General features: G+C 37.9%; 1 protein-coding gene across 2 annotated transcripts in view; it reads right to left on the reverse strand.

Moving 5' to 3' along the window:
• The window catches only part of Mgme1 (mitochondrial genome maintenance exonuclease 1), an 18,403-nt gene continuing 4,615 nt past the window's right edge, over nt 1-13,788 (reverse strand). For both annotated transcript variants that reach the window (XM_076851498.1, XM_076851497.1), the window contains exons 3-5: nt 12,066-12,285; nt 6,414-6,546; nt 1-6,032 (exon numbers count right to left, since the gene is read on the reverse strand). In XM_076851498.1, the coding sequence (XP_076707613.1) occupies nt 5,871-6,032; nt 6,414-6,546; nt 12,066-12,285 (515 nt within the window). In that variant the 3' untranslated portion in view covers nt 1-5,870. The remainder of the gene's footprint in view (nt 6,033-6,413; nt 6,547-12,065; nt 12,286-13,788) is intronic.

Below are 13,788 nucleotides of genomic sequence, written 5' to 3' on the forward strand. Positions count from 1 at the left end.
TAGGTTTTATTTTCTTATTGTAAATTTTGATATAAATTTAGTGACAGTAATGTAAAGATATGTAACATTTCCAAAACTTTTTTTTTTTTTTTGTGGTACTGGGACCCAAACCCAGGAGCACTTTACCTGAGCTACGTCCCTTTTTACTTCTGATTTTGAGACAGGTTCTTACTAAATTCCCCAGGCTTTCCTTGAACTTGCCCTTCTCCTAACAGCCTCCTGAGTTGCTGGTGTGTGCCATAGCTAATATAGTTTCTTTATATCCTTAACTCTCATGAACATTTTTGTACAGATATTTTAAAATGCATCTATGCCTTTGATGATCAATATTTAACATCTTAAACATTCTTAACTTCTTTCAGACTGATTCCAGAAGTCTTCACAGCAGGTAATCTGAGGCCAATCTAGAAAGATATTAATGGGGACCCTTTTGAGCCAATTCAGCTCAGCTTCTGTGACTAGCACTGATGTTCACATTACCGTCTTTTCCACTGGAGATTCAAGACTGCTCAAGGAATGGCAGTCTCCTGCCCATTTGGTAAGTAGCCTCTTTCCTATTTTATCTCACTCCTCTTTTCTGAGCAGTGACCCAGATGCATTCAGCTGCAAGAGGTTTGGCTGGGCTTTGCAGACAGATCTTCCTTCATCTTGGACTTACAGAAAAGGCTATCACCATAGTAGGAAAAAGTAAAAAGTACAAGCTGCCTAAAAATAGAGTAGATAATGGAAAAATCATGTAATTGATCTTATTCAAACCTAATAGCAACCAAAATTGCCTAATTTACCCCAAGATACAAGAAAATCTGTTCTTTTTTTGGATCCTGCCCCATAACTGAAGTGTACTTCTCTCACCACTAGAGGGCAATCCCGCTTTAAAGCAGATTTCAAAGGCAAGCAGTAATGGTGTTGCAAATAAAAAATGAACATTCACCCTAAAAGGTCTTAAGATATGTGGAAAATCAGGAAATTCCTGACATTACTCGTGGGAGTGTAAGTTGATATTACCATTATGAAGAGAAATTTGGCAGTACTGTTCAAGCTGTCACCGAGCAAAGACATGACCAGGTCTGATAATTTGACAATGAGGACAGCTGACATTTTGTTCCCGCTCTGTGGCAGGCACTGTTCTAAGTGGTTGGCTCATTTAATTCTCACAACTCTAAGGATTATTATTCCCTCTTGTTATGATTTAGATTGTGTGTCCTGCAAAAGCTCATATGTGAAACAATGCAAGAAAATTGAGGTGAGATGATTGGATTAGGAAAGCTGTAACCTAATCAGATTAATGGGTGGTAACTGTGGGCAGTTGGGTGTTGGGAGGAGGTAGGTCCTGGGGGAGTGCCTTTGGGGTTTATATTTTGTCCCTGATGAGTAGAGCTCTGCTTCCTGATTGCCACATCCTGAGCTGCTTTCCTCCTTGATACCTTTCTGCTATGATGTTCTGCCTTACCTTAGGCCCAGAGCAATGGTGACAGCTGTGAACTGAGATCTCTGAAATTTTGAGCCCCAAATAAACCTTTTTCCTCTAAATTGTTCTTGTCAGATCAGTGAAATAGCTGACTAAAATACCTCTGAATTTACAAATGAAAAAATTAGGTCAGGAGGTCACAGAACTAGTAAATGGCAAAGCCATGATTCACACTCTGCTTTCCACTCTAATTGCATATGCCTTGTATGTATGTACTGGGACACACATGCAAAGGTGTTCACTGCAGTATTGTCCATAGTACCAAAACATTGTCAGCCTTAGAGACCATTAGTATGACATTAAAAAATGAGGAAATATTACAGAGCAGCTAAAGCCCAAGCACTAGATCTAGAAGTGGTCAACCTGGACAGATCTCAGAAAGAAATGTTGAGAGTGGTGGGTTAACCTTAGTGGTAGAAAGCTTGTTCACTATGTATAAGGCCTGGGTTTGATACCCAGCACTGTGGGGGGAGGAGTCAAGACAAACCAAGTAAAAATTAAAAGAGCATAGAAAGTAGGACTATATTACTCATGGAGACCATATATATAATAAGACTATAAAAAGGATACACTGGAAAGATACATACCAAATTTATGATGTTTGTCCCAAGGCAGAGGGAAATGGGATTAGGGAAACAAACACAAGGGCTTTATCTGTAATGTTCTATTTACTTTCTTTCTTTCTTTTAATCAAAAAAGAAAGACTCAAACCCTAACCCAGAACATCATTTTGATTAGTTTTTTCACAACTGCATTACTCAAACCTGAAAACTGTTAGTGTCAAGGTGACATACAAGCTTTTTGTTCAATAATGAGCATCTCCCCAAAGAGATTCTCTCAATCTCCCTTCTATTTAAGAGGATCAGCTGGTTAGACATCCAGGAGCAGCAAATTTGTGCTTAACTTTTAGGCCTGTGGGACTAGAAGGAAGAGTCAGTTCTACCTTGTATTTAGCAAATGTTTAAATAATGTTTTTCTTTAGGTATCAGCTCAAAACACCTGAAGTGCTTCTTAAAGTTCCCATTATTCCCTTGTTTCACGTTTCTGTGTGGAGGTAGGGAGGGAGGGTATAGGGCAGATTATAATCAAATGTCTAATTGTTCAGGTGGAAAGCTGCAGTGATTTAAACAAATTACCCCTCTCCAGCTCCTTTTAAAGTCAGCAGGCAAATTGGTTACCTAGAAACACTGACTTGTGACAAACCCTCTTCCTGTATTTACCAGGGTCAACACATATGAAAAACCAGAGGTCATATGTTGACAAGTTTTCCTGGAATTGTAATAGATTTATAGGGGTTAATGTTCTCAGAATGTCATGGTCTAATGGCTCTGAGGAACAGACCATGTTTCAAGGGGGGGAAAAGCCATTCTTTTATTTTTAAATTGAAATTGTTTTTAAGTACCACTTTGAAGCTTTTGTCAGCTGCTGAATATATTAAGAGCAATATTACATCAGAAAAGGGAATATAGTTAGTTTTGAATCTAATACATTTTTTGTAAAAGTAAAAACTACAAGGTTATGTCCTGAACTTCTGTGAGGAAGCCTCCTAAAGAGCAATATTTATCTCTTTTAAAAAATGTTTTAGTAATGCTTAATTAGAAAATCTCTCCTTATTGTGCAATCTCAGTTTCATTTCACAGAATTTTAATATGCTGTGTATCACTTAGGAGAAAAGGTAGTATCCAAAAATCAATGTTACATATTAATTCTTGAAAAATTGTGACTCAATTCAGAAATTCAGATTTGGCTTTCTCCTCCTGTCTTAGTAGTGATAACTTTTTTTTTTTTATATTTTTTTATTTTTTAGTTCTCAGCGGACACAACATCTCTGTTTGTATGTGGTGCCGAGGATCGAACCCGGGCCGCACGCACACCAGCCAAGCGCGCTACTGCTTGAGCCACATCCCCAGCCCATAGTGATAACTTTTTAAAAAAAAATTTTAAATAAAGAAATAGGGCCTCATTATGTTGTCCAGGCTGATCCTGAACTCCTAGGCTCAGGTGACCCTCTTGCTTCAGTCTCCTGCACCATATCTAGGGCAATAACTTTTTTTTTTTTTTTTTTTGATGGTACTGAAGATGGAACCTAGGGGCACTTTATCACTGATACAGTCATGGTCCTTTTTTATTTTCAGACAGAGTCTTGCTAAGTTACCGAGACTGGCCTTGAGCTTGCAATTCTCCTGCCTCAGCCTTCTAAGTCACTGGGATTACATGTGTGTTCCACCACACCCAGATAGTTAGCTCAAGTTTTAACAGTTTCAATTATTTGCTACAGGAATATATGTAGTATGGGAATCCATCCTCCATACTCCACATGAATACAGAAGTGTACAGAGCAAGTATAAAGGTCTCCCACAACCCTCCTCTCTCCTACCTGTACTGTATTCTCTAACAGGTGACTATGGTTGAGAGCTTGCTGAGAACCAAGTAAGCTACTGGGTTGGTAGAAAAATGAATTTAAAAACAAAGTCCAAACTGGGTGCAGTGGCACATACCTGTAACCCCAGCAACTCAGGAGGCTGAGGCAAGAGGTTCACAAATTCAAGGCCAGCCTTAGCAACTTAATGAGAACCTGTTTCAAAAAATAAAAAGGGGACGCTGGGATTGTGGCTCAGCTGTGGAGCACTTGCTTCGCACGTCTGAGGCACTGGGTTCGATCCTCAGCACCACATAAAAATAATAAAGATATTTAAAAAAAATAGAAACTAAACAGAAGAGAAATAGTTTAAAAAAATAAAAATAAATAAAAAGGGCTGGGTGCGGTGGCACACCCCTCTAATCTCACTAGCTCAGGAGGCTGAGACAGGAGATTATCAGTTCAAAGCCAGCCTCAGCAATAACAAGGTGCTAAGCAACTCAGTGAGAACCTGTCTCTAAATAAAATACAAAATAAGGCTGGGGATATGGCTCAGTGGTCGAGTGCCCCTGGGTTCAATCTCCAGCACACACACACACACACACAAAAAAAAAAAAAAAAGAATAAAAAGGGCTGGGGTTGTGGCTCAGTGGTAAAGAACCTTTGGGTTAAACCCAAACAAAACCCACAAAGTCCTGGACATGTAGCTCAGTAGTACAGCACATGCCTAGCATGTACAAGGACCTGGGTTTGATCCCCAGCACCAGAGAAAGTAAATAAAATTTATAGCAGCCTATTATTTGAAGTCATCAACTGTAACTTAAATGCTACCAGACTTACTTCATAAAACAGAAGAACTTCCCCCAGGGCAATAACAGGCATTTAACTTTCTCAAACCCAAGAACAACTTATTACTTATCAAACATAGAAAAAACTTAATGGATTTTGTTAGTGTTCCCATAGCTACAAAGTTCTAAATAAAAATTTTATGTACAGCATCAGCTGACTGACACTAGAAGCAGTTAATAACCACCTACAGTGACAATTTCCACATGTCTGGCTACTTCTAGGGGTTATGTGGTATGCCATACTGTCAATGAAATGGTAAGTGTGCTCCATCTTTACAGATAGCAATGCTTACTCCAGGTTAAATAATCACATGTGTATGCAGTTAGTGTTCAATATAAGTTTTTCCCCTTAAATGAAATATATAGATAACCCCAATATATAAAAGCAAGTTTTAGGAAATTGCATTGGCAGTGGTGACTGGCTAATATATATCCTCATTCTACATACATGCTGGGGAAATTACAGGTTACAGGAATATATGCAGTATGGGGATGTGAGGAGAACACACACAAATACAGAATTGTACAGAACAAGTATAAAGGTCTCTCTCAACCTTTACATCCCTGGGGATATGCCCCTTCTCTCCCTGTGAACCTTGGGGAAATGCTTAGCACATCAAGCCTCAATGCCTTCCAATCTCAATTCAAAGACTGGGCATTGTACCAGAAACACAAAAGTTCTACAAATGTGGTTACCAATCCTAATTGCCCTCTTTTCAGGTAAATAATAAGAGGCAGCATAGTTGTATTTCACATGCCAATATCTAGCTCTTTAAATCTTAAATTTTTCTGGCTTTTTAGTAACAACATGTTTTCTTTCTTTTTAAAATATTTTTTTATAGTAGATGGACACAATACCTTTATTTTATTTTTATGTGGTGCTGAGGATTGAACTCAGTGCCTCACATGTGCTAGGCAATCATCCTACCAACTAAGATAGAGCCCTAGCCCAACACCACATTTTCAACAAATTAATATTTCTTCTTGTATTCATATAGGTTTTAAGATTCAGAGATATCTCCTCTTTTAGAAGAGTGAATAGCAATGAATCTGTCTAAACAATGAGAAAGTACTTAATATTCCTAAAAGGTATACTATCCTGTTTTCTTTCTTTTCCCAGTACTGGGGATTGAACCCAGTGGTGCTCTACCACTGAGTTACACCCCCAGCCCTTATTTTTTATTTGGAAACAACTCTAATCTGTTTTTTGAATATGGTGGTTCTTTTTCTTTTCTGCATATTCTTCTAGCCGAAGAAGCCACTTGGTCCAATACTGGGAACAGAGCTCTGCATCCATGAAATGTGGGTGGGCAGGGGATCCATCTTTGTAAGCTACCACAATCAGGCCACACTGAACCTAGAAAGAAACACAGGGTGATACCAGTATTTCTGCATTAAGTCCAGAATTAGGTTTATTTTCTTCTTACTCCAGGGCAAACTCAATCAGTACTAAGCATAATAATTCTAATTCAGTTTCTAAGGTGGGTTGATCAAAGACTTCACCAGGACACATGGAACACAAAGATGACAGATAAAACACTAAAGAATGGTCTGTGATCATTAAATAACTATTTAAACAAATGCCCAGAATGAAAGGAAAAACAGTGATATTTAGGTGAGACAAGGATAAGAGACAGTTAGCAGTGGGATAAAAATAGGGTAAAAACCAAAACCAGCGAAGCAGCTGTAAATAAACATTGAGCAAAGCTTTAAGTAAGTAGAGGTTCAGTGCCCTAACCTGAAAACTGTAGTTGGCATCATGGTTTATGGCACCCACATATGCCACAACTTGTAGAGGGTTGTCATATGTATTTTGGATAAAAGGCTTTGGTTTCTCTGATGTCTTCCAATCAATCACACACAACTTGCCCCTGAGGAGAAACCAAAGGAAGTCTTTGTAGGTAACAGTCCAAACTGAGAAGCTCTATTAGGTTAACTCTTCTGTACCATTTACTACTTAGTTTACCCAATGACCACTGTTTCTATTCACCACTTTCCAAAACTAGTTTCAATTCTTTAGGATTAGAAAGGCATGATACAGCTGGGCACATGGTTCAGTGAAGAGCACTTTCCTAAGGTGCATGAGGTCTTGGCTTTGATCCTGAGCAATATAAACAAGAACTTCAGATGTGAACTACGTGGGCAAACTGAAAAAAAAAAAAAAACCAAAAACCAACTTTTCTGCAGTTTAAGTTTCTAAATTTTCTTTGTTTTTATTTATTTTTATGTGGTACTGAGAATTGAACCCAGGGCCTCGCATGTGCTAGGCGAGAGCGCTCTACCTCTGAGCCACAACCCTTGCCCTAAGTTTCTAAACTTTCTTGTAATTCCTTGGACTTGTTTAATAGTTGACAGATGAATTAAAATGTGATTTTGCTTCAAAATCTTCAGAATGAAGATTGTCAATAGTGAAGTCCCCATCATGAAAGATTATGTATCATGGCACTTCAAACATTTTCTTGCTCAAAAACCAAAGCTGGGGTTCAAATTCATTAACAATCAATAGGCACTGATTCCTCTACTAAAAGTTTACATACAAGGAAGGGAATCTGGGATATTGGGAAAATAAAAATTTCTTGCCATTTTTTTTTCTTTTGGTAACAGGGATTGAACTCAGGAGGACTTGACCACTGAGCCACACCTCAGCCCTATTTTGTATTTTATTTAGAGAGAGGGTCTCACCGAGTTGCTAAGTGCCTTGCTGTTGCTGAGGCTGGCTTTGAGCTGGCAATCCTCCTGTCTCAGCCTCCTGAGTCACTGTGCCCAGCCTGCTATTTTTTTTTTTCCCCCAAGGGAGGTATCAGGTAACCAGTATACCCCTCCTCACTCCCCCAATCCTGGTGGGGGTCTTATTTATTTTTTATTTTTTGGTATTGAGGATTGAACCCAGGTATATTCACCACTGAGCCACCTCCCCATTCCTTTTATTTTTTGAGACAGGGTCTTGATAAATTGCTTAGGGCCTTGCTAAATTGCTACGGCTGGTCTCAAAATTGCTATGCTACTTCCTGCCTCAGCCTTCCAAGTTACTGAAATTATAAGCATGCATCACTGTGCCCAGCCTGGTGGGCTCTTATATTACAATTATAGATATTAAAGGGATTGTAGTGGAGAAAGATCATTGGTGCTCTCTGTTCAATCTGTCTTTTAAAACTTCATTGCACAATCAGAAGTTTGGCTGGGTGCAGTGGCTCAAGCCTGTAATTCTAGTAACTTGGTAGGCTGATGAAGGAAGATTGTAAATTCAAGTTCAACTTCAGCAACTTAGTGAGACCTTGTCTCAAAATGAAAAATCAAGAGGGCTAGGGATGTGGCTCAGTGGTTAAATGCCCCTAGTTTAATCCCCAATACCAATAAATAAATAAATAAAAATAAAACCGCAGTTTGGAGTAATTTTGTACGAAGTATATATGTTACTTTCATGTCAATATAATGCTAGATAGCTACAATTTATGCAGGCTTATATAAATAGAGCAGCACTTTCTTTCTTTTTGTTACCAGAGATTAAACCCAAGAGTGCTCAGCCACTGAGCTACATTCCCAGCCCTTTTTATATTTTATTTTGAGACAGGGTTTCACTAGGTTGCTTATAGCCCTGCTAAACTGCTGAGGCTGGTTTAAACCTGACATCTTCCTGCTCCAGCCTCTTGAGCCACTGAGATTATAAAGGTGTGCCACCCTGCCTAGCTAGAGTAGCACTTTCTAAAATAAAATAAAATAGGAATGGGGATATAGCTCAGTTGGTAGAGTGTTTGCCTCACATGTACAAGGCCCTGGGTTCAATCTCCAGTACCACTAAAAAATAAAATAAAATGTCAGATGCCTGAAGTCCTAGCAACTTGGAGGTGAGGAGGGAGCAAGTAAGTTCAAGGTCAGCCTCAGCAATTCATAAGCAAGACACTATTTCAAATAAAAAATAAAAAAGAATCGGGGGATAGAGCTCAGCAGTAAAGTGCCCCTTGGGTGCTGTCCCCAGCACCATTAAATAAATAAAAAAAATACATAAAAGAAAAAAATAGGTATTTAGTATTTTATTTAACCCCAGATGTCTAAAATATTATCATTTCAGCATATAATTAATGTGAAAATGTTACTAATGAGGTGTTTTGCCTTGTTGTTGTTCTAAAGCATTGCAAACTAGTTTGTATACAGTCACAGCACACCTCAGTTTGTATTGCCCACTTTCAAATTCTATATAGCCATTTATGGGTAGTGACTACTCAATACAGGTCTAGAGATAATTTTATTGTCTTTATAGTTGTTTTGTAACATTGCCAAGTCTGAGACTCTACCTAAATGAGAAGAGAGCCCCAGTAACTCCATAAGGATAGTATTTCTAATTTTCACTTGAATAAATCAAAATGCCTCAAAAAAACAAAACAAAGAAAACCCCAACTTTCTGCCATGGACCACTGTTTATAGAAATGTACTACAATTATAGAACTAAACATTGGTTGGATATATAGCCTTAACCAAAATGCTTAGGACATTAAGTATTTAAGATTTAAGCCACAGGCACATGCCTGTAATCCCAGTGACTTGGGAAACCACAAGTTCGAAGCTAGCCTTGGAGGCAACTTGGGGAGACCATCAGCAATCTGGCGAGATCCTGTCTCAAGATAAAAAATAAAAATGGCTGGGGATGTAGCTCAGTGGTAAATTGCCCTGGGTTCAATCCCTAGTACAAAAACAAAAATGAAAACCAAAAACTTCAGGTTTAGAATGTTTCAGATTTTAGACTATTTCACATTTCAGATGAGAGATGTTCAACCTGAAATGTGAGATATCTTAGTAGCATATCAAAGACTGTAAAACATTGATGAAAGAAGATGAAGACGACACAAATAAAATTTAAGATATCCCACGTTCATGGATCGACAACATACTATTAAAATGTCCTCACTACCTAAAGCAACATACAGATTTAATGTAATCCTTAATAAAATTCCAATGTCATATTACATAGAAATAGAAAAAAAATCCTAAAATATTAATTTGAACCTTCAATAGCCAAAGCAATTGAGCTAAAAGGACAAAGCCAGAGCATTGCACTTTTTTTTTTTTTTGGTACCAGGTGTTGAACCCAGTGACCTTAACCATTTAGCCATATCCCTAGCCCCTTTTTTCATGTTTTATTTTGAAACAGGGTCTGGCTAAGTCCTTGGTGCCTTGTTAAATTTCTGAGGTTGGTCTTAAACTTGCAACGGCCTCACAAGTTGCCTGGACTATAGAAGTGTACCACTGTGCCCAGTACCACACTTCTTGATTTCAAATTAAAAATTATATGCTGGGCATGGTGACTAACACCTGTAATTCTAAAGACTCAGGATCGGAGTCAGGAGGATCTCAAATTCAAGGCCACTATCAGGAACTTAGTGAGACCCTTCTGAAAATAAAAAATAAAAAAGGTTGAGAATATAGCTCAGTGGTAAAGTACCATTGGGTTCAATCCCTAGTACCAAATAAACAAATAAATAAATCAAGTTTAGTAATCAAAACAGCATGGTTCCAGCAAAAAGAAGAGACACACCATCCAATAGAACAGGACAGAGCCAGAAATAAATCCATGCATTTCAGCCAATTGATTTAAAAAAGCTGCCAAGAACACAATAGGGAAAGGACAGTATCTTCAATAAATGTTTAAAAAATGGATATCCACTTGCAGAAAAACGAATCTGCATCCTTATCTCACACCATATACAACTACTGACTAAAAATTAAACACCTAATTATAAGACCTGAAACTATAAAACTTCTAGAAGAAAACAGGGGAAAAGTTCTACAACATTGGTCTGGGCAATGATTTTTTTAATATAACCCCAAAAGCACAAGTAACAAAAGCAAAAATGACAAATGGGATTATATCAAATTAAAAAGCTTCTACTCAGGACAGGAAACAATATAGTGAATAGACAAACCATAGAATAGGAGAAAATATTTATAAACGATACATGTAATAAGGAGCTATTATCCAAAATATATAAGAAATTCAACTCAATAACAAGAAAACAAATAACTCCATTTAAAAATTGGGCAAAGAAGCCAGGCATGATGGTGCACGCCTCTAATCCCAGTGATTTGGGAGGCTGAGGCAGGAGAATCACAAGTTCAATGTCAGCCTCAGCAATTTAGTGAGATCCTGTTTCAAAAGAAAAAATAAAATGGACTGGGAATGTAGCTTAGTGGTATAGCGCCCTGAGTTAAACTCCCAGTACTCCCCCTGCCAAAAGAATTTTTTTTAAAAAATATTTTTTAGTTGTCAATGCACCTTTATTTTGTTTATTTTTTATGTGGTGCTGAGGATTGAACCCAGTGCCTCACACATGCTAGGCAAGTACTCTACCACTGAGTCACAACCCCAAATCCTGCCAAAAGAATTTCTTTAAAAAATTTTTTTGGCGTGTGGGGTGATGCTGGAGGTTGAACCCAGGGCCTGATGCATGCCTGCTAAGTATATATGCTATCACTGAGTTACATTCCCAGCCCTGTCTTTTTTTTTTTTTTTTTAAGTTAAATTTTAACTAGAGCTCCATGGGCTATACACACAGATACTGCCCCCACTCCCCATCCTGTTATCATTGCTCACATGCTTTATTTGGAATAAGGGTGCCTGCAGGTTATAGCTACTCTTGGAATCTGGACTAACTGGGAAAAAAACAGTAACAGCAGCAATTTTAAAACTGCAGGAAGCTTCAGTAAGTTTAGAATTCTTCCTATCATGTCAACAACTCAACAGGAAGAGAGTTGATTTTCAGGGCAAACAGGTCATGATACTACGTTTAGGAAAACAGGAAAAAAGAAAAAAACCCAAAATAAAAAAAAATTTGAGAAAAAAAGGAAATGTAAGAATCAAACTGGATCTTATGGCTGGTATCCTGTTTGGAGAGAGGAGAAAAAGGAAAGGCTGGAAGGCACCATGCTGGGGATATTGAAAACTAGACTTTTTTCCCCACCAGTTTGATTACGAAATACTGATTATCAAGGACTATGCACCTTTCTTTTCTGTATCTGGTATATCTCCTTCCCTGCACCCAATACTTTCACCTATAATATAGGTTTGACTTTAAAGAAGAAATGCCACAACACCTACAGGTATCCCCTGAAGCAGGGGTTATGAAGAAAAAGTAAGCTGGGTGCACGCCTAAAATCCCAGTAAGTTGGGAGCCTGAGGAAAGACTGCATGTTCAAGGCCAGCCTGGGCAACTTAGCAAGATGGTCTCAAAATAAAAATGAGCTGGGAATATAGTTCAGTGGTTAAGTACCCCTGGGTTCAATGCTCAGTACACAAAAAATAAAAAAACAGGAAAAGAAGTGTCTCTTGACAGGCACCATCTGTCCTACCTGACATTCACTCACCACCATACTGTGACAGAAACAATTTCATACTTACTGATACTCAGCCACACAGTCCAGTAGACCTACATACTTTAAAGTCTCATGCTGAACAGCGCTTTCAAGAGCCCGCACTCCACTGACATCTTTCAGAATATGTTGGATGCTTTCGATGTAGCCACATTTGAGAAGTTTTTCATCTCTCTCTTTTATGCTCTCCTGGGGTGAAAGTATGCTTTCCAAGGCTTCATGGAACTGTTTCCCTTGTAAAAAGATGTCTGAAAGAAAAATCAAGGAAAAAGAAGGAAAAAAAAAAAGATACAAACAAAAACAAAGCTAATACTAAAAACCAATGCTATAGACAACTCTGAATCATCAAACTAAAAGTCACATGAAAGTTGCCAGGCATGGTGGCACAGCCCTGTAATGCCAGCGAATGGGGGAGGGCTGAGGCAGGAGGATCACAAATTGGAGGCTAGCCTCAATAATTTAGAACCTTATTCAAAATAAAAACATAAAAATGACTGGGAATGTAGCTCAATGGTAAAGCACCCATGATATTGGTTAAATCCCCAGTACCAAAACCCAAAATCCGAAACAACAACAACAACAAAAACACACAACCCATAAAAGTTACCTTTAAGAGGCAACCCCAGCAGGGCACAGTGGCATAGGCCTATAATCCCAGTGACTCAGGAGGCTGAGGCAGGAGGATTACAAATTTGAGGTCAACCTTAGACATTTAGTGAGGCCCTAAACTTAGCAAGACCTTGTTTAAAAAAAAAAAAAAAAAAAAAAGAATTAAAAAGGACTGGGGAAGTAGTTTAGTGAAATACTCCAGTACCAATAAAAAAAAAAAAAGAAAAACAGAGAAAGGGGCAACCCCTATGATACCAAAATTTAGCTTCTGGTGGACCCTAAGAATGTATTTTCAAAAACCAAAGGGATCAGATCTGTTTAGAAATGAAACACATTAAATATTTCTAGTAGAATTAAGCCAAAGCTAGAACTGAAGATCTGGGGGTGGCTTGTGGGGCTTAAGGACCACATCTAATTTATGGTACTGTCTGTGTAAGTACCCAATTTAAAGAGTTTTAACTGGTTGTAATAAAAACCATTAGAAATTTAGGGCATTATGGTTCTGTTTAGTTCTTTTTACAACTAACTTAAGACAGGCATAGATTAAAAATATTTGGATGTTGTGGAATTTGGATGGTGGAGGTGAGAAGAATATGTGGCATTCTTCCTCTGCACTTATTTATTTTTTTGGTACCAGAATTTGTTCTTTTTAATTCACACCAAGCAAAGAAAGAAGTTTAAACTCAGAGAATACCATTCAGATACACACAACAATTAGGAGATAATACATGCTTGGAGACAGACCCTCATAAAAGGAGAAAAACAATCTCATCCAATAGGTAAAATTAAACCATATTAAGTTTTTCAAGTTTGTTTTGCACTACTGGGGATTAAACTTAGGGTCTCACATATGCTAGGCAAGTGCTCTATCCCAGCCCTTGTCAAGTATTTTTATGAAGACTTTGAAAGTTGAATTCTACCACTGGCAAAAAAATGGCATTGTTTCTAGGAAATTACTTAGAGAATTAAAGATGAATTCAACTTAGTAAATAAATTATTCTATTCTACATATACTTTGCTCAATTTGGATTATTAGCCCATAGAAGGCTTATAAAAAAATTTAAGACTGATGGAATTAAAACCTAAAGAATAGAGATGTGGTATTTATCTATAGACTAGTTTAATGAATCAGAAGATAAACA

Source organism: Callospermophilus lateralis, chromosome 3, assembly GCF_048772815.1.
Source record: "Callospermophilus lateralis isolate mCalLat2 chromosome 3, mCalLat2.hap1, whole genome shotgun sequence".
Lineage (NCBI taxonomy): Eukaryota > Metazoa > Chordata > Mammalia > Rodentia > Sciuridae > Callospermophilus > Callospermophilus lateralis.